Below are 22,352 nucleotides of genomic sequence, written 5' to 3'. Positions count from 1 at the left end.
GTGAGAACATGCAGTGTTTGGTTTTCTGTTCTTGTGTTAGTTTGCTGAGCATAATGGCTTTGAACTCCATCCATGTCCCTACAAAGGACATGATCTCATTCCTTTTTATGGCTGCACAGTATTCCATGATGTATATGTGCTACATTTTCTTTACCCAGTCTATAATGATAGACTGGGCATTTATGTTGATTCCATGTCTTTGCTATTGTGAATAGTGCTGCAATGAACATACACGTGTGTGTATCTTTATAACAGAAGGATTTATATTTCTTTGGGTACAAAATGGTATTTCTGTCTCTAGGTCTTTGAAAATTTATCACACTGTCTCCCACAATGGTTGAATTAATTTACACTCCCACTCAACAGTGTAAAAGCATTCCTTTTTCTCCATAACCTTGCCAGCAACTGTTGTTTTCTGACTTTTTAATAATAGCCATTCTGACTGGCATGAAATGGTATCTCATTGTGGTTTTGATTTGCCTTTCTCTCACGATCAGTGATACTAAGCTGAGCCTTTTTTCATGTTTCTTGACCACACTTATGTCTTCTTTTGAAAAGTGTCTGTCCATGTCTTTGGCCCACTTTTTAATGGGGTTGTTTTTTTCTTGTAAATTTGGTTAAGTTCCTTGTAGATTCTGGATATTAGACCTTTGTCAGATGGCTAGTTTGCAAAAATTTTCTCCTATTTTGTAGGTTGTCTGTTTACTCTGATGATAGTTTCTTTTTCTGTGCAGAAGCTCCTTAGTTTAATTAGATCCCATTTGTCAATTTTTGCTTTTGTTGCAGTTGCTTGTTGGCTTCTTCATCATGAAATCTTTGCCCGTGACTATGTCCTGAATGGTATTGCCTAGGTTGTCTTCCAGGGTTTTTATGGTTTTGAGTTTTAAATTTAAGTCTTTAATCCATCTTAACTTTTGTATATGGTGTAGGGAAGGGGTCCAGTTTCAATTTTCTGTGTATGGCTAGCCAGCACTGACAGCACCATTTATGAGAGAGTTCTTTCCCTATTGCTTGTTGTGTCAAGTTTGTCAAAGATCAAATGGTTGGAAGTGCACAGTCTTATTTCTCGGTTCTCTATTTTGTTCCATTGGTCTATATGTCTGTTTTTGTACTAGTGCCATGCTGTTTTGGTTACTGCAGCCTTATAGTATAGTTTGAAGTCTGGTAGTGTGATGCCTCCAGCTTTGTTCTTTTTGTTTAGAATCATCTTGGTTATTCGGGATCTTTTTGGTTCCATTTGAATTTTAGAATAGTTTGTTCTAATTCTGGGAAATGTGTCAATGGTACTTTAATGAGAATAGCAATGGATGTATTAACTACTTTGGGCAGTATGGCCATTTTCACAATATTGATTCTTCCTATCCATGAGTATGGACTGTTTCTCCATTTGCTGAAAAGCACTTTCAAAGCTGTGCAAAATAATTGCTCTGTGGTTTAGGGTTTACTGGCCCATCATTTCCCTCTCCCCACAGAGCCACCACTCAAATTTAACATGCATTTGATTAATCTGATTCTGTATCAGCCTTATATTAAAAGTCAGGGCATAACAGAAAAATAGTTAGAGGGACAGAAACCAAGACTTATTAAGAAGGGTTAGGCTAGCTGGGAAGTTGGGATGACTCAGCTATTAGATGCTGCTGTGTTGAATCTTCCTCTTCTATAAATGTTTGGGTGCTCTGGATAGTGATACAGATAGTACATAGATATAAACTGCTGACTGACCCATTCTAAGAATTTTCCAAATGGTAGATGGCAAATAAATAAACAGCTCTGGGGCCTTCACTTGGCTTTCTAGAAAGGATTCCTTCAGAAAAATCATCTGGTTTTAAGAGAAGCAGTTATTAGGAAGAAATTTAAGAAACAGGAAGTTATACTGTTTGAAGAAAACAGCTATCCTGGATAAACATCTTTTGAGAAGTATCTACTCATATCTTTTGCCTATTTTTTGATGGGGTTGGTTTTTTTTCTTGTAAATTTGTTTAAGTTCTCCATAGATTCTGGATATTAGCCCTTTGTCAGATGGGTACATAACAAAAATTTTTTCCTACTCTGTTGGTTGCCGGTTCACTCTAATGATAATTTCTTTTGTGTGCAGAAGCTCTTTAGTTTAATTAGATCCCATTTGTCTATTTTGGCTTTTGTTGCCATTGCTTTTGGCGTTAGTCATGAAGTCCTTGCCCATGCCTTTATCCTGAATGGTACTGCCTAGGTTTTCTTCTAGGGTTTTTATGGTGTTAGGCCTTATGTTTAAATCTTTAATGCATCTGGAGTTAATTTTTGTATAAGGTGTATGGAAGGGATCCAGTTTCAGCTTTCTGCATAAGGCTAGCCAGTATTCCCAACTGAAAAGAGGAGTGGGGAGTGCAAGAAGACTCACAGCGGGCAGCAGGAGGCTGAGCAGAGTTTCACTCTTATGAGGGCTAATGAATCAACACCATTTCTGAAGTACCTGCCAGTTATAAGAGTCTCTGATTCTGTAAGAGGACCTCAGTATGATCAGTCTTTGCTTATAAAATTAAATAGAGTAAGGGACTGGAAGTGAAATTAACTACTCCCTCTAGAACTTCCAGTACAATGTTGAATAGAACTGATGTAAGCAGACATTCTTGTCTTATTGGTGATTTCTGGGAGAAAGTATCTCATCTTTTATCATCAACTATGAAAATAACTGTCAGTTTTTCATAAATGCGATTTATCAAGTTGAATAAGCTCCCTTCTATTCCTAGTTTGTTGCGTGTTTTTATTATGAAAGCGTACTGGATTTTGTCAAAAACTTTTTTTCATCTATTGAGATACTCATATGACTTAAAAAATTCTATTGATTTAGTACTTTACATTAATTGATTTTCAGATGTTAAATCAACCTTGTACTTCTGGGTAATCCTATGTGGCCATAGCGTATAATTCTTTTTATGTTGCTGGATTCAGTTTGCTAGTATTTTGTTGAGGATTGTTGCATCTATTTTCTTCAGACGTTAGTTTGTAGTTTTCATTTATTATATTTTGTTGAATGTCACTTCAAATCCTTTGCCAACAAAGACTAAGTATAACAGATTTCACTAAAATACCATTTCTCCCATGTCATCCTGTTCACTCAAGTCAATAAAGTTTGGTTTCCAGCTGCCCATGATGAAATACACACTTCTTAGTGTATCTTCCATTATTTCCCTGCACAGTTCCTTCACTCTAGAAAGAATGATTTTTTTTCCCACCATCCTACCAAAAAATCCTAATGCTTAGAAACCTCCACGTCTTTATTCATTCTATTTCTTCATGTCGAAACTACTTTTTATTGAAGGCAAATTTAATGTACACCTCCCCACTGCTTCTCTTCTCTAACAACCAACATCCTTAATCTAAATGAAATTTAGGCTTGTAAGAAAGATTAAATCAGTTATAGAAAATTTAAAGCTATGTAATGTTTGCACATGAGTAGCTGTATTTATATTTTGAGCTTGCTCCAAATATTTATTATTGTCTGTCTTCCCTACTAAATATATGAGCATTAGACATGAAAGCATAAATGTTACCTCTTTTGTTTAATGCTGTCACTCTAGTATCCATTGTAGTATCTGACACACAGGAGCGTGTCAAATACTATAATACTAAATTTATTTAAAAATAAATAAATTTATTTATTGAATAAATAAATAGGCTACTCTTTTCTATGTATTCCACTTCTCCATGAAACTACATTGTTGATCACCTGGCCTACAGCCTTCTCTTTATTCCTTGGGCTCATAAGTCTAATTTTCCATAAAGTATATTTAACACTTTTTATATACAACTCTGAGTTCTTAGTTATCACTCCATTTGTCTATGCTTTATTTCCTAACCAGATTATAAAAGCGTAGAAGGCAGAGACCATAGTATATTTATTTTCAAACCTCTGTCAGACTGTAGCCAGTGTATCTGGCATATAGTAAGCGTTCAATGAACACTGCCAAATAAGGCTAGCGTAGACAGTTTACTAGAGCCTGAGGAAAATTTAATGCACTCACTGGATTTCTGGTGAAGAAATCTATAGGGATAAACATCATTATGGCTGAACATTTTAAAATTTTATTGTCTTCTTGATGTCTTACATCTATTTTGAGGCAAATATGATGTTTTTCTGTCTCAGCACAAGCTTATCAGGAAAAATTTACACTAATTTTAACATTGACAAGCCCTAATTAAAATTGTGACAGGTGTGAGAGTTTAATGTACCTAAGAAATTCTTCCCTTGGAGAAGATAGGCAGTAAAATACTTAATATCTTTTCCAGGCCTATATTTTAAGAAATTTGAGGTATTTTGTCACAGCCCCTCTTGTCCATTTAAGGCTCTGTTTGAATCTATATTTTATTGGAGCCTGTGTTTATTGCCTGGTTACAAGTAGTCTATCCAGGTGCCTCTGAAAGGAAACAAAAAACTCAGCATAGCAACACCAATGGAAGGTCACCTTATGGACATCATCCAGAATTCCCATCTCCTTTCCTAAATACAGAAATATGTAGCCTCTGATCTGGCCTTTTCCATTCATGACTACCTCAAGATAGAAGGCAGCAAGAGAGACCAGAAAAATCAACATGCTCCCTCATGCCAGTCTCAGTTTCCTCTCTCAAACCCCTCTCTATCCACATACCTGTTGGGTATTCATTTCCTCTATATCCCTCATCTTACCTAAAATTCTATTCCAGAAGACATCTGTTGTTAGACTACAATGCACTTAAAGTCCCTTTCCTTCTTCTTTACCTTCAAGTTTCTATTTCTAATTATTTCTGGCAATCCTTAGGTTGGTCAAGGATATCTTGGAGAATTTTTTACTTTCTACTAAAAGACAAGAATTTCTATTCCTAAAATAAAGCACAACTACAAAACACATTACTTCCAAGTTAAAATATTAGTAATACCACCCAAAATAACCTCTAACATCACTTCATATGGCATAAGCTCAATGACACTTCATAACAAAAAAGCCCAATGAATTATTTTCTATTTTATAAAAAAATTAGAATATCCAAGTAGATATTAGCCAGACATATTATCACACTATATTACTTCACTAAGCAATGAACAATATTTACATCATCTTTATAAGGAAAACAATTAAAATTGACAAAGAATATGATATAAGAATACTGGGAAGATGGAAGTGTAGAAAGGAAATGCAGAAGAGATGGAACTCTAATTTATAACAAGTAAATTACACAGATGGAACTCTAATTTATAGCAAGTGAATACGGTAATAGTGCATCAAAAGATGATAGTCCATTCAGGTTATTTAGAAATATGGAGATAAATACTTGAGGAAACAGCTTATAAACACTGGCTAACTGTTGGGCAGGATGAGGAAGGGATATCAGGGATTGGTGCTATTTTGATATATTTCATTAGCAAAATTTAGTTGTTAAAATTCATTTACTAATTGGATAAAAATAAAACCATAATATAATAAATAAGCTAATGGCCATGATTACATAATTGGGCCTTTATGAGACCAAGACTATCTTGTAAGAAGGTAAAGAACCTTCTGAAGGGTAAACCAATTGTGTCAACCATAGCCCTGTTAAACGCTGGGAAAGAAATCAAGGTTGAGTAGTAGAGCTCTGTTTGGGGAGTAAACTTCAAATTATAAATTTGGCTTTGGCTGTTAAGGTATCTAAAAGGTTGACTTTCACCTCATGTAAATGGCAGGGAACTAAGATGTAAGAGTTTTAATTCATGCCTCTCTAGAACCAGATGTCACAGAGGCATGAATTATAGCATGGGGTGGTGAACTACTACAGTAAGCTAGATAAGGAAGAACATGTACTTTGTAATATGGAATACATTTTGGTTTTTGAATATTAAATTCCTGTTTCTTTTATGTAATTTCTCAGCCTGTCACAACACAGTTTGAATATCCTTAATCCGAAAATATCCAAAATGCTCCAAAATCTGAAATTTTTTGAATATGAACATGATGTAACCCTCAAAGAAAACACTCAGTGAAGCATTTCGAATTTTGAGTTTTCAGATAAGGGACTCAACCTGCATGTATAGAGAAATACGGTTCATTTAAAGGCAGAAAGTAAATATTCTGGGAGCTAGAAATCATGGACATTATAGAACTTGAAGGGGACAGTGAAAATCTAATAGTACAAATACAGGCCATTGGTCTAGTGGCTTCACCCCATCTAAAACATATTTTTCAGAGCAAAAATGTTGGAAAGTTTTTGTTTAACATGGGAGGCAATTTTCCTAACCCATCACCCAGTCATTCTGGCTGTGAACTTGTAAATTTCATTATGTGTTTGTTGTCTTTTTAATTAAAATTAATATTAAATATTGATTCTAGCAAAAATCCTCAGATTATCCTACAGTTTTCAGTTCTAGTTCTAAAGATATGTCCATTTTACCCCCTTTTTTATTGTGTAGATGTTTCCTCCACTAATACATAATCCCCCTATCATATTATACTTTTTATTTTTTTGAGACAGGGTCTTACTTTGTTACCTTGCTGGAGTACAGTGACATGATCTTGGCTCACTCCTAGGTTCAAGTGATCCTCTTACCTCAGCCCCTCAAGTAGTGGAGACTACAGGCATGTGCCACCATGCCTGCCTAATTTTTGTTTTTGTTTTTTTTGGGGTAGAGATCAGGTTTTGACATGTTGCCAAGGCTGGTCTTGAACTCTTGAGCTGAAGCAATCTGCCTGCACCTCAGGCTCCCAAGTGACATTATGCTTGATGATTCTTGAATAATTTTTAATCTTTCCTGTATTTTTTTGAGACAGGGTCTCTTGCCCTGTTGCCCATCTTGGAGTGTAGTGGAACAATCACAACTCACTTCAGCCTCAACCTCCTGGGCTCATGTGATCCTATCACCTCAGCCTCCTGAGTAGTTGGTCCTACAGGCATGCACCACCACATGCAACTAATTTTTATTTTTTATTTTTTTTTTGAGAGACGGGGTCTCACTATACTGCCCAGGCTGGTTGTGAACTCCTGGGCTCAAGCAAGCCACCCACCTCAACCTCCCAAAGTGTTGGGATTACAGGTGTGAGCTACTATGCATCCAGCCAAAATTAATCTTTCAAATAAATCTTGCCAAAGGTTGTCTGAAAATGTTAACAACTTCAAAAAATATACTTCATTAGGCTAGGCATGTTGGCTGATACCTGTAATCCCAGCAATTTGGGAGGCCAAGGCAGATGGATCACTTGAGGCAAGGAGTTCAAGATCAGCCTGGGCAATATGGTGAAACCCCATCCCTACTTAAAAAAAATAAAAATAAAAAAAAATATATATATATATATATATTTTACATTAAATATATCTAATTTCTTCTTATAGTACTATGTTACATAACTACTGCATCAGTATAGTATCAGATGGTGAACTTAGAACAGATATGACCTTCACTGGTCTATAATTCACAGGGTGCCTTCTAGAAATCCTGATAAATGGGATTCTCATTATTATTCCATCATTCCTATGAAATAGTAGTTGCTTATAATGTCAGAATTATACTGCACATACTAACATATACATCTTCCTCTATTTTCTCAGTGACTCAGCCAGGTTTAATTTTCCTATTTTTCTTTTGTTCTCAAAAAGAATTTTTAAAAAAATTGTTGGCCAGTCACAGTGGTTCACACCTGTAATCCCAGCACTTTGGGAGGCTGAGGCAGGCGGATCACCTGAAGTCAGGAGTTGGAGACAAGCTAGTACTCATCATTGTAATACCCTGTCTCTACTAAAAATACAAAAATTAGCTGAATATGGTGGTGTGCGCCTGTAATCCCAGTTACTTAGGAGGCTGAGGCAGGAGAATCGCTTGTACCCAGGAGGTGGAGGTTGCAGTGAGCCTAGATGACACTCCAACCTGGGCGACAGAGTGAGATTCTGTCAAAAAAGAAAAAAAAAATTGTGGTAGTGTGGTTGTGAAACTCACCCTATCAACTCGCCCTATCAAAATATACCCTTGCCTTCTTACAGAGCATTCTATATAACGAAAATGTCTTTATATTAATAGACTATCAGGTATGAGTTCTGCTAATAATTTTAAAATGGAATCATATGCTTCCAGTGCACTGCAGGTCTTTTCTAAAATACTGACATTTTTACAGATATATCCTACCAGAGTTGGGAAAAGGGCCAAACAGTCCTTTCTCATTAAAGCCTGTACTTTTTAATTGTGATATATACACATAACATAAATTTACCATTTTAACCACTTTAAAATGTTCATATTGTCTATGCTACCAATATGATCTCTAAGATGAAACACATAGCTACAGATATCTTTTTAAAGCAGAAGAAAACAATGCCTATCCAGTTCATAGAATTGTCAGTAATGATTCAACATTCAGGGAAGGATAGTTAGTAACTCTGAGTATCTTTTTATTTACTGAAATTGATCCCCCTAAGAGGCATTAAAAGTATGTAGATAAATAGTTAATAACCAATTTGCTAGGTTATGTGAATTCTTAAAACAATCAGTAATCTGGGAGTTAGATTTCTTTGATAGGAGAGATTTATAAAATAGGCACAATAACATCGGAATGTAATTTACTTTTGTCCAACTCAGTTTGCTTTATATGCTTCATCGAAAATGTATGGGGAAATACTTTTTAAAATTTGCTTATTTTGATGTCACATAATTACATTTTTATGGATTCTCTAATGTATATTTAAGAAGTCAGTATTTTGGAGAATATGTAGTTCTAAAGTCCTTTTACTATAGATATTGAATAAATAGATATCATGGGCAGTAAAGGAGGATTACATTAGAAAATCTCCACTTACAAAAGGTAAAAGATTTCTCATTAAAAAACATTCTTTTAATAATCAAGAAGACTGAGAGAATAATGTAACAGTTACAGTACACAATCTGTGGCAGAGAGGAAATAGCGCTGACTTGAAAGACCTAAATTCCTCTTCCTTTCCTACCTTCTTACTAAACAGAACTTAAAGCCTGCTTTATAACTCATGACAAAAATAAAAGCAACATCCTTTTCATATATAAGCAGTTTGTTCACCTGAGTTTTTATAAAATATTTATTCTAAGTGCAGAATGTTAGATAAACGTGGAAACAAAATGCAAAGAATATATATCTTGAGAAGAATCTAACAAACAGCTTTCTTTGTTTCATGCTGACATACTTTGTGGTTATAATACAGGCTTCCAATGAACACCGGATCAAAATTAAAATTCTAGGCAGGCATTCAACTTTTATGATTGTGTCCATTCATTTCCCGCTGAGCATGGGAAATGAATACTTTACAAGTTATTTATTGAAGATATTCCCATAGTACTCTTACAAAGTTCACTTCCAAAAGAGGCCTTAGTACTGTAATGTATCTGAGTAAATGAAAGCTATACCAGGATTCTCGCATCATACTTTAGAATTTCAGCAGGGTAATAAAATTATGTTTATAACAGAGGTTCTTCTGAGGTCAGTCCACAGCAATTTTGCAAAAGTACATGATAAATAAGAGGAATAAAGACCATGCAAACTTCAAAAATAAAGAATATCAATCCAAAACGATTTATGACTAGATTTTGAATAAAGTTAAATACAGAATTAAGCAGAAAGCAGTTATCTTAATTATAGTTTTCCTACTGTGAATGTAAAGTACAGTAAGCCTGATCAAAATCAGGTAAGTTACCTCAGAAGCCTTGTTTGATGGTTCCAGTCCAGTCATATTTGCTACTATTAACTGATGTAAGAGTTGAACTTGAGCCACACTTAGAAAGAAGTCCAGGTTTGTGGTTATATTCACTTCTAAGGAATGGCCACACACTAAAATCTCCTGAAGCAAAAAAGTAGAATACAGATAAACATGATAGCCTTCAGATGATAATTTATTATTCTTACTTATTTGACCTTCACTACTTTGATGATGTTTCCTAGGATTCAAGTTCATACTTTAATGAGAAGAGCAAAAAGGTGAGCACAGCCACTTGACACAATACAACAGATAAAGTTCATAAATATTTATGAGCGCCTGCTATGTGTTGGGCCTTGTGCTAGATATACACAACTAACAATAAGAAGTCTTCACCTTTTCCTACCTATTTGACTTTTTCATACTGCAAATTATTATTGTTTTCAATATGTAAGCAACAATGTAATTGTGTAGCATAATCTTGTTCATGAATTCAAACTTACTGAGTATCTCCTAAGTACTAGGTACAATAGTAGAGTCTTAGGAATATCACAAAGAATAAGGTTGGCCTTAAAGGGCAACCTACTCTTGATGAGGTTATCATCTAGTTGGACAGACAGATGTACACAGACAATTGTAGGCGGGCAATTATAATTGCTAAGAGCTACAGTATGAGTTTTCTCCAAAGGATATACTCAAAATGATTTATAAAAAAAAACAGTGTTGAAACAAAAGATAGCTAGACTAATTAGTTTCATTTCTTCAAACTGCTAAAATCTTGGCAGCATTGGGTAGATGTCCACAACATAATTGGTGCTGTTCTGCAAAACTGAGTTACTTGAACATTTATCACTGGAAAACCATTCAGACAAGGAAAACAGAACAGAACAGAACAAAACAAAACAACAATACAGAAGCTTCGCTTAATAAGTCCTGCAACAGATCTTCTCCTTATAGTATCAACCAGAAGAATGGATTTAAGGAGACTGTGACTAGTCCAAAGACTTAGAGGAGTTTTTAATAAAGCCATAAAGAACAGCTTGTCTGAAACATTTATCCTTAATTGTTTTTGTTAAATAACTTTTTCCTTCACAAAGTAACTATATTAATTCACTCTAATTAGACTTCTTATTCTATTCCTCAAGTATTGACAAAAAGGGAAAAAAGTATGCCAATTCAGGATTTAAAAAAAAATAGTCACTGTAACATTACCCAAGAGCATAAAAATTTGTACTAAAAATATCTTGGCTCTATTGGTGACATATATCCTGTGAAAACTTGCAAATGATTGTTATTGTATTAGTAGGTTAAATAGTATGACTGTAATTGGTAGAATCAGCAGCTAATAACATAAAAACAAGGATAATTTTTATTTTTATAAAACTTTAGGTTTTCAGATTCCTCTTATAATTATTTTTTCTATTGATCAGTTTGAACCTTACAACAATCTAGAGGGCAAGAGGAGTAGCTATATATGAGGCAACTAGGTTATGCATAAGAAAATTGATGGAAAAAAACATTTAAATAAATGGCTTAGGACGGTATCATTTAGTATAAAGCTGAGCTTGTTCTAGAACTAGGTTTCGTGACCTTTAGCTCCCTGCCTCTTTTACCTGGGAATGAGGACCTTTCTAATAATGCCTTCAAATTATGCCTTCAAATGCCTTCGAGGCTGACTTAATTAAGATAGGATATTTCATCAACACTTTGATATATTCTTATCCTCGTTTCTGAATTCAATGATAAGTATCTGGGAATCCAAATACTAAGTAAAGAATATTTTTGGAGGAAAAAACAATCTTAATAATGTAAAATGATTATGATATTCCATTTTTTTGAGTCAAATACACACAGAAGCATTTCTTAAACATGATTTTAATATGTGAGTCTTAATTCATATTTTTATAGCAGCATTAGTATGAAAAAGAGCATATTATAAGGAGTTTCATGTATTCTAAGCCAATGGTGTTACTTAGTAGCTGTAAAATATTAGGTTTACTTAATCTTTATACAACTTTTATGGATATACAAAAAATTTGTATTACATACATATAAATTTTTCAAACTTTTTATAACTGACAAAATTTTGTGAATGAGCAAAAAGTTTATAATGTGTTTAGCATAAAAAATTTCTATGAGGAATTGTTTTAGCTATAGTAAAAAATATTATTATTACATTTCTATTCTAGGCATGGAGACAATAAACCACAGTGATCAGAATTGAAACCTGGATCCACCAGTTAATGTTGGTTATGTTACTTAATCTGTTTTGACCTTAGTTTCCTCATCTTTAAAATATGGATACTAATAGTATCTAATTCATAAGAATGTTGTGAAACTAAATAAGGTAATCTATGTAGAACTCACTATGTAAGGTAATGTAATTATCTGTCAGTATCATTATTTTCACTAAAAGGAGGCTGTAGTGGCTGGAGTCATACCAGTTGGTTTCACTGCCTGCTCTATTTCTAAAAATCTGGGTAGCTTGTTTAGCTCCTCTATCCCTCAGTTTCATCATCTACAAAACAGGGATAACAGGAATAGCAAATAAGATTATTATGAGGATTAAATGAGTTATTACAAGGAAAGCAATAACTGAAGAGTACTACAAAGTGCTCCATAAATATTAGCTCAATAGTAGCTATTATTAATGAGCTAATAAGTCCTATGGGCTGAAAGTGTGCAAATCCCTAACATACAAAGAGGAGTGATTCCATTATTTAAACTAAAATAAAATCAAAATTATGTTCTAACCTCAGAATGCAAGTTTTCTGGAGAAATTATTTTGGTGAAAATGATAGCAGGTGCTCCAGTTATTCGGACAGAAAAATCTGTCAAAATAGGGGTCAAAATTGCTCTTCTTTCTTGATGCCGCCGTATGCTAAAAGACAGAGTAAAAGATTATTAGCCATTTCATCTTTTTCAAAGATAATTTTCATTAAATCTGTACAAGTCTTTGTGCTATAAACATGTGTGGCAAAATCACATTATTATTTTGAGGGTGCCTATTTGTGTATTTTACCATAATCATTTCTTAACTTCAATTCCATAAGATTTATAAAACATGAAAACATCTTGAGATATTTAGCTGTAATTAAGCAATTTCACATTAGTATCATTCAAGGGATTTTCAATAAATTACTTTTTACATTTTTACTTCTTTTTATTCTTGCAAATAGTTTCATATCACTTTTGTTACCACCAATAATCTTACTATTTTTTGGAATAATTTTTAATTTCCTATTTTTAATATCTGACCTTCTATTTGATAACTGCTGACCTCATCAGGGTCATGAGAATACCCTTTTAATCTTTGAATTGGTTTCTTTTTAAGGTCTAAGAACCATTTTAATTCATTTTTTTTTAAGACAGGGTCTTGCTCTGTCACCTAGTCTGGAGGGCAGTGGTGTGATCATGGCTCCCTGTAGCCTCAATCTCCTGGGCTCAAGTGATCCTCCCACCTTCACCTACCAAGTAGCTGGGGACCACAGGAATATGCTACCATGCCTGGCTAGTTTATTTTTATTTTTTGTAGATAAAGAGTCTCCTTATGTTGTCCAGGCTGGTCTTGAACTCCTAGGCTCGAGCAATTCTCCTGACTAGGACTCTCAAAATGCTGGGATTACAAGCATTGAGCCACCATGCCCAGCTGTTTTCATGTAAGATACTAAATGCTTCCTCAAAACAATCCTGTATGTGAAGTAGGGACTGTTAATAGTCCCATTATTATCCGTAAAGAAATGAAGTTTAAGTTCTGGGCTAAGGCTACACAATGAGAATGAAGGCTCCAGAACTGGACCTGGAGATCAAGTTGACACCAGAACAGCTTTTGGCTCCTATTTTAATTCATCTTTACACATTTCCAGCTTTGATCAGTTATTTAGCAGAATATTTTTACCTGACATTTAAAATTATTAATAACTTCAAAGGAAGTACATGGTAAAAGATGAAACTGGAAAACATTATTGAGAAACCAAAGCTTGTGCTGATACTGATCTTCAAGTCCACGTAAATTCTTAGTTTTCATTTTATCAAGTAAGATACATTTATATTTTGTTAGCAAGCCACACCTCAAATTTTCCTTCGAAGTATTAACTTAATATTCCTTTTAAATGTCCTTATTATTCCCTTATATCATAAAATGATAAAGTTGAAATCAGAGAATTGGCATAAATTATCTCATAAAAAAGCCTACTTAAAATTTAAGTCTTTCTAAACCATTTTTTCTTTTTATCAGACTAGCTCAGAGAGTACTAATGTCTTTCGTTAAACTTGCAATGAGCAGAGCTCTATATGGTGTCTGCCAAAAAAGCAAATTGGATCATCTGGTTCTATGACACATAAGTATTGGATTTCAAGAAAGTCAATTTTAAAGAATTAAGAGATCTGGTGAGTAGAGAGTAAGAGGAAGAAGTATTAAAATCTGTGACTATAGAGGAAGGGTTGAGATCCTGAGAGACACCATAATTATAGCCTAATAGCTCAAATTCCATAAAATGACCAATGTGAGAAAAATGTAACATCTGATGTGCTCTCATAGGGGAATGCTAAAATATATGATGTATTAAAAATACCTTAAAATGGAAAAGTTGGCAGAGAATCAAATAAGAGCAAACATTAACCAAGGGCAACGAAAAAAAGGTACTTGTCCACATTTCCATATTATACATTTCTCTCCATCATGTGATAAATGAGTAACGCAAAATATAACAGATCTTTGACCTTAGAAGTAATAACAAAATTTAAATAAGTCAGTAGTCCTACAAAACTATAATTTCTCTGGCATATAGTACTAACTTTTATGATATCTCTGGTAAATATTTAATGATATCTCTGGTAATGGTAAATATTTTTTTAAATCATTAAAAATCTTCACAGATTTAAAAGACACAAACAAACACACACACACACACACACACACACACACACACACATATTTTTTCAGGGATGAATTCAAAAGAAAAACAGAAAAGAAACACTAAATAACTACAATTAAGAATTAAATTCTACCAATATTTTACCATGTAACAGTCTAAGGTTCAAAATTCAAAAGAAGGAACTCAAACACAAAGTATTAACTGAGGTTGTTAATGGCCTTAGGGTCACTAAATTGAGAGGGTCAGCACTCTTAATGAATCAAGGAAATACAGTTTTAACAGCTATTTGAGACAAGGTAAGAATTTTTAAATGAGCTGCCTATCTAGATCTGGGGCCCCTGAAAGTCCAGAAAAACATCAATCCCTCAGAAACAGAAAAGAATAAGTAAGTTTGCCTGTCTTGGCAAGAGAGCTTGCTGAAAAAACAAATATCTCCCTGGAAAATTAAAAATAATGGGAAATTTCCCTATGTATTAAGTGGCTCTAACTTTTATTACCTGGGTGGTCCTCGAGTACCCATTCTGAGTTATTTATATAGCAGTAGTATCAGAACCTTGATAACCCTGGGGCATCTGTCAGAAACAGATGCAAAACCTCTCTAGAAAACATGTCCTCAATGACAAAAAGGATACTCAGAGAAAAAGATCATTGAAGGTAAGCTCCTCAAATACAGACTATTTTATATACCCTCCAAAAAAAACCTTATTAGTAAGAGGAAAATTAAATCTCATTTTCAAATGCATTATCAAGAACTTTTGATAATAGATAATAAATTACAACAAAATTTTTGTTTAAAATTACTAAAGACATATAAGAATTTAAAAAATAAGAAAAAAAAGCAAGGCATTATTAAAAAGGGCAAATCAGGTTTGAAAGACAACCAAACAAAATTTCCAAAACTAAAAAATGCAGTTACTAAAGTTAAATACATAATAGATAGAATAAATAGCACTTAGGTATAGCTTATGAAATAATTAGCAAACTAGAATATAGATTTGAGATAATACCAGAATATACTAAAGTAAATTTTCAAATGAAATGTTTAAAAGGAAAATGAAGAGAAATAGAGAGATAAGTCCAACATACATAACTAGAATTCCAAAATGAGAGAATAGAAAGAAAGGAAAAGAGAAAATATTAAAGAAATAATGGCTGAGGATTTTCACAGAAATGATGAAATATAGGAATTCATAGACTCGGGAAGCACAATGAGTCCTACTTCAGACAAATACAAGAAAATTCACAAGTAGACATATCTTGGCAAATCTGCTGATCACCTATGATGATGAAAAGATATTAAATTCAGCTGGAGAAAACAGATTACAGCATGCCAAGGCACGTAGGGTTAATTAATATTTCGCTGATGTACTCCAATATAACAATGGTTTAATACATGTCTACATTGTCCATATAAACAAAGAAATGGTATAATTATTTGTACCTATCATGTAATATAGAGGATTATGTACATAGAAATTTATTAAACCCTCATTGAAAATAACAAAACATTGACTATTGTAAGGATCTAAGCAAATAACAGAAAAATAATCACATGAGTTAGCAAAAGCTCTTCTATTAAGCTTTAGGAGGTACAGATTGTAACCAAAAAAAAAAAAGCATAGTTCTCTGAAATTGTTACTAAGCAAGAAGGCACAGGTGTATGCCACATGCACTCCACTCAAGGAAACACATGTGTCAGAAAGGCTGTGGTCATCCTTCTTGGACTCAGAATATTTACACTAAGGTTCTTCTGCCCATCTGTCATACATTTTGGTATGCTTTTGTGGGAAATATTAAAGGCATTTAAGAACCACACTTCAAAAACTGCACATTAGGAAAGAACAGAAGTAGGAAAAGTGGTACTAAGGTTCCCAAAATATTTCACCAAAAAGTCAGAAATGCTAGATGGTCTGTGTACACAGAGTACTTCTTTTTCTTTTCTTTTTTTTTCCTTTTTTTTTTTTGTAAGAAAGGGTCTCCCTTTGTGGACCAGGCTAGAGTGGAATGGCATGATCTTGGCTCATTGCAACCTCTGCCTCCTGGGATCAAGTCAACCCCCTACCTCAGCCTCCTAAGTAGTTGGGGCGATAGGCGTGTGACTTCACATCCAGCTAATTTTTGTATTTTTTGTAGAGACAGGGTTTAGCCATGTTGCCCAGGTTGGTGCACAGAGCAATTCTTATGCAACATAAAGATTTTCTTAGTATGACATTATGGCTGAACTTTGGATGAAAGATAATAGAGCAGAAGATACTTAAAACTTGTTGAAATCACCTGAGACCATCTCTCACAGTAGTTATTCCTAAAACGAAAACAGTAATGTTCACAAACATTTATTATAAACAATCTGCTACCTGGAAAACTATGTGTTACATAAACCTATCCCTGTGTCCATGAGTTCTCATTGTTCAACACTCAGTTATGAGCGAGAACATGTGGTGTTTGGTTTTTAAGGTACATTTCAAGAAAATGCCAGTACAAATTTAGTTTGGCAAAATTAAATAATGTTAAAATATTCTCATTCTTGAAAACAAAAAAAATTTTCCCACCAAAATGAACAAAACAAAGGTTAATATATTTGTGACAGAGATCACAAGTGATATATCTATTTATCACAATATCTAGAAGACAGTTTTATGAGCATACTAAATTAAAATATTAATTCAATTTTACTGAGATGTCCAATGGATAACGGCTCTGACTATAATTTCCAGTTGTTTATATCTATAACCTGGAAATCCTGCTCATCTAATTTTACTTGTTAGACCTTTTCAAAGAAAAAACTTCAAAAAAAAAACTTCATTGAAGAGGGAAAGACAAGAGGTATTCTAAACATTTCTCAGAGAAGAGAACATTAGAAACTGTGTGTTGAGGATTTAGAGAGGAATCCACTAAGGGAGAGAAAGTCAGGAGATTTTAAAAATTTCATTTTTAAAGCTTCAAAAATATAGCTGGGCACAGTGGCTCATGCCTATAATTCAGCGATTGGGAAGCCAAGACAGGAGGATCGTTAGGGCCCAGGGGTTAGACATTACAGTGAACTACAATTATGACATAGTGCACTGTAAGTGACACAGTGAGACTTTATCATTCATAATTAAACAATTAAACTTTAATAGTATGTATTGATGTACCAGTTACAGTCCTCATAGAATTATACAGAATAATGTATAAAAGTTATATGTTGGATATATGCTTTTAAAATACATTTTGTTTGGCCCCTTCTTTTAGAAGAAAACACCATCCCCAGGCATGGTGGCTCATGCCTGTAATCCCAGCACTTTGGGAGGCCAAGGCTGGTGGATCACCTGAGGTCAGGAGTTCAAGACCAGGCTGGCTAACATGGTGAAACCCCATCTCTACTAAAAATACAAAAATCAGCTGGGTGCAGTGACACATGCCTATAATTCCAGCTAGTCAGGAGGCTGAGGCAAGAGAATTGCTTGAAGCCAGGAGGCAGAGGTTGCAGTGAACTGAGATTGCTCCACTGCACTCTAGCCTGGCGACAGAGTGAGACTCCACCTCAAAAAATAATAATTATTATAATAAAAAGAAAAAGAAAAGAAACCACCACTGGAGGGAAACTGGCTATTTAGGGCTTTGGTCAGTTGGGTTTCAATGAATCAAGGTTTTATCTATGTATCTATCTTATCTAGCTACAAAATGACTGCAAAGTAACTGAAAATATAGAAAGTTTTAAAATTTTATTGTATACTACCATGATGATTATATACAATTTAAACCTTTTCTTATTTTTTAGTGCCTACTATCTGTCAGTAACTATACTAAGAAATAATGAAGAGTAAGACCAGGCAAGACAGGATCTCTGTCCTCTAATAGCTACACCATCTTTTTATATTGCCACAGGACACTCTTACCCAACAGGTAAGGAGGAAGATGTCTACTGGTTGCTAAGAATGAAAAACCAACTGCTCCTTCCTGTTGTATTATGAATCCTTTTGCCTTCACCGCCCCCCCTCCATTTCCAGGAACTTTTTAAGCAGGAAGAAAAATCACATTTTTTTCATATAAAGGCATGGTAAGGTTTAAGGAAATTATTATGAAATCATATCATTCAAGTAGGTTTAGGTCAATCTAGGCATTAACCTAAAAAGTATGAGAATCAGACTAACTTCTGTAATTTTGCTTAGGTCTTAGCTTGACATCCTCACAAATTAATAAGATAAAAGTGATGGTTTTCAGGTTGAATATTGTGCAATGTGAACATTTGGGAAATAGTCTGAAAAATAAAAATAAAAGAGATCTAAGGACACAGAGAATAGTTGTAATCTCTCAGAAATAAAGCTAGAAATACACGGTTTAGGGATTTAATGTCTACACACAGTCATAGTTCCCCATATTCAACGTTACCAATCCTGGGAAGTATAAGACTGATAGGAATAAGTCATGTCAGATTCAAATTTAGCTAAGCAAACACAGTAACAATAGTTTTAAAAATTCTATGTGTGGAAAAAAAAGCCCACAGAGTATTACATGTGATTTGTCATGTGTATATAAAAATATTTTAACAAACAAATACGCTATAACTATTTCTCTGACAATGAAGTTTAAAAGATAAATTACCTAACAAAATCAAGTCAGAGATAGGAAAAAATAAAAGTATTATAATAAAAATAAAATTATTTACTTTTAAATGTACTTTTGCAAAGTCTATTAGAAGTATATTTTTAAGTATTATACATGAGAAAATTATATTAATATTAACTTGGAGAACTCAGACTTAGTGGTACTTTCAGGTAATCATAAGATAAACTTTCCACCTCCCCCTAAAGCACTAGTAGCCATATAAAGCAGCAAGTGACTTGAATGTGCAACCTGCACATGACAGACATCAGTACAGGTTACTTGGGTTCTCAGAACTTAATTTCCTCAGATTATAAAATAAACCCAGATGTAGCAAAAATGGTTGCTAAGAGAAAAAAGAAAAAGAAGGTGATTAGCTAACAATGGACTTCAGCACAAGCCTATAAGGTCTGAGCTTTGAGGAGAAGAAAAGTAGTTGACTAGCAAGAGGAAGGAAATCAAGGTTCTACACATAGCTCTATTTTTTGTGACATTGGACAAGCCCAAATAACTTCCTCAAATTTAGTTTACTATAGTAGTTTTTGTTTTATAACAATTTGCTAAGAATGATTCAGAGTTTAGAGTTTTGCAAAAGGGAAACTTCAACAAGATTTGAAAGATGGAGGGAAATAGCCAGTATTCTCTGCAAGTTTTCATGTTTTAAATGCAGTGAAAGATCATTGGAAAGGTGCTGAGAGATTCTAGCTTGTTCTCACATTTTCTGGCTCTGTGACCACTTCTTCCTCACTGTTGGCCCTGCTGACCAACAGCAACTCTAGCCCTGCAGCCCCACCCCAAATGCAGAGGCCACAGCCTCCCATTGATCTCTACCAGCCTTCTGGTGGTCTCAGTCCACCAGTTGGATGTGCTGCTGGAGGTTTCCCAGGTTCCTTGAAGGCTCTAAAGCTTTTACCCAGGTCAAATACTTCAGGAGGATTGGTTGTGACTTTGATCCTTCAACTCCGTCTTCTGGATCCTTATTTTCAGTTTTTTCCACAACTGGGTAAGATTTCATGCCTAAAATGAATCTCCTCTGCTGTAATACTCTAATGGTTCTGCCACCTTAATTAAACTATGATATATTCCTTTGGCTGAAAAAGAAAATCAAAGTTTTAGGAGCAGAAGATCTTCAAGTTTTAAAATCTGATGATTCTCTATACTTCACTTCCCTACTCTCTGCTCCCCGCAACATACACATAGAAGCACATCACAATTAAAGACAAAATTTGAGTAATGTACCCAGAGGAATGAATGAAAATCATTATAAAGGTTGCCATTTAATATTGGTCAGGCAAGGAAACACATTATCCTCATTGTATCTTTTGAATTTCATCTGTAATACCTATTCAGAAACAGAATTATATTAAGGTCCTCTTTACACTTCTGTCAAGATTAATAATCAGAACTCAGCTACAACTGATCTAAAATTTCCTGTCTTCATTTGAATGAATATCTCTCATAAACATTCACATTGTCTCGATTAGTTGGCACTACTTAATCACTTTTTCATTAATTAATGTAGCCTTTACTCAGTATCTGTTACATGTCAGGTATTCAGAAGTGAATAAAACATGTCACACTTTTATACTTCTAGCCTCTGGATCTATTGCTTCCTTGTTCAGAATGCTCCCTCTACTCTCCAGGTACCCACACTCTATGCAAACAAGTTCAGAAGGCATGCGATCTGTGAAACCATCTCTGAAACCCCACCCATAGAGTCAATTGTTCATTTCTTTTTTTCTTTTAAATGAATGATTGTTTTCTACCTATACATTAATTTATATTTTTGCTTATGTGCCTGTGCCTAAGATCTCCTATGTATATGAAATATATTTATCTTGATTTGGATGTGTTTCTTCTGTAAGCCTAAGTATGCTATATTTGTCTATCATAGCATTCTTCATACTGTACTCTACTGGTTAATTAACAAGTCTGTTTCTTTGATAGGATGCTGAACTTTTTACAGGACATACATTAGAATAATGTTAGAAATTGTTTCATTTTGTTTCTCCAGTGTAAAAGATTTTCAATGGCATACACTGGACATTCAAAAGTCTTTATTTTTTATTATTAATTTATTCATTTGAACCAGGCTCTTGCTCTGTTGATGAGGAAGGAGGTAAAGTGATATGATCATAGCTCAATGCAGCCTTGAACTCCTGGGCTCAAGTGATCCTCCTGCTTCAGCCTCAAGAGTAGCTAGGACCATAGGTAATGCCACCATGCCCAGCTAATAAAAAAATTTTTGTTGTTGTTGTTGAGAGGAAGTCTCACTATGTTGCCTAGGCTGGCCTTAAGCTCCTGGCCTCAAGCGTTCCTCCCGCTTTGGCCTCTCAAAGTGTTGGGTTTGCAAGCATGAGCCATCAAAAGTCTGTTAATTTTTGACCATGCACAGCTATCAAAGTCTTTATCAATTTTTGATGAGGGTGACAGAATCATTCAATGGGGAAAGATTAGTATCTTCATTAAATAACGACAGGACAACCAGATACCCACATGTAAAAGAATGAAGTTGGGCCTTTACCTCATACCATATACAAAAAAATTCCATTATTAAAAAAATCTTTTCTAAATCATGTATCTGATAAGGCTATAGCATCTTGAATAAACGAAGAACTCTTACAAATCATCAACAAGAAGTCAAACAACTGAATTTAAAAATGGCCAAAAGGCAGGGTGTGGTGGCTCACATTGGTAATCCCAGCACATTAGGAGGCCAAAGCTGATGGATCACTTGAGGTTAGAAGTTCGAGACCAGCCTGTCTAACCTGGTGAAACCCCATCTCTACTAAAAATACAAAAATTAGCTGGGCATGGTGGCAGGTGCCTGTAATCCCAGGTACTTGGGAGGCTGAGGAAGATAATTTTCTTGAACCCAGGAGGCAGAGGTTACAATGGGCTGAGATCATGCCACTGTACTCCAACCTGGGTGACAGAGCAAGACTCTGTCTCAAAAAAGAGTGTGTGTGGGAGGGTTGGAGGTGGGCAAAAGACAAACTTTTCTCCAAAGAAAATACACAAACAGCCAACAAGCACACAAAAAGCTCCTCAAGATCATTAATCATTACAGAGATGTAAGTGAAAAACACACAAGGATGTACCACGTCATACCAAGTAAGATGATGTATTAGCTTGAAAGAAAGAAAGAGAGAGAGAGAGAGAGAGAGAGAGAGAGAGAGAAAGAAGAAAGAAAAAGAGAGGAAAGAAAGAAAGAAAGACAGAAAGAGAGAGAGAGAGAAAGAAAGAAAGAAAGAA

At 34.5% G+C, this 22,352-nt stretch overlaps 1 protein-coding gene across 1 annotated transcript in view; it reads right to left on the bottom strand.

Moving 5' to 3' along the window:
* Window positions 1-22,352, bottom strand: part of VPS13B (vacuolar protein sorting 13 homolog B) — an 829,147-nt gene that overhangs the window by 279,534 nt on the left and 527,261 nt on the right. The window contains exons 32-33 of the mRNA XM_037730112.1: window positions 12,391-12,517; window positions 9,637-9,780 (exon numbers count right to left, since the gene is read on the bottom strand). Of these exons, the coding sequence (XP_037586040.1) occupies window positions 9,637-9,780; window positions 12,391-12,517 (271 nt within the window). The remainder of the gene's footprint in view (window positions 1-9,636; window positions 9,781-12,390; window positions 12,518-22,352) is intronic.

Source organism: Cebus imitator, unplaced genomic scaffold (genome assembly GCF_001604975.1).
Source record: "Cebus imitator isolate Cc_AM_T3 unplaced genomic scaffold, Cebus_imitator-1.0 Scaffold331, whole genome shotgun sequence".
In the NCBI taxonomy this organism is placed as follows: Eukaryota; Metazoa; Chordata; class Mammalia; order Primates; family Cebidae; genus Cebus; species Cebus imitator.
This window is presented reverse-complemented; position numbering and strand designations above follow the sequence as displayed.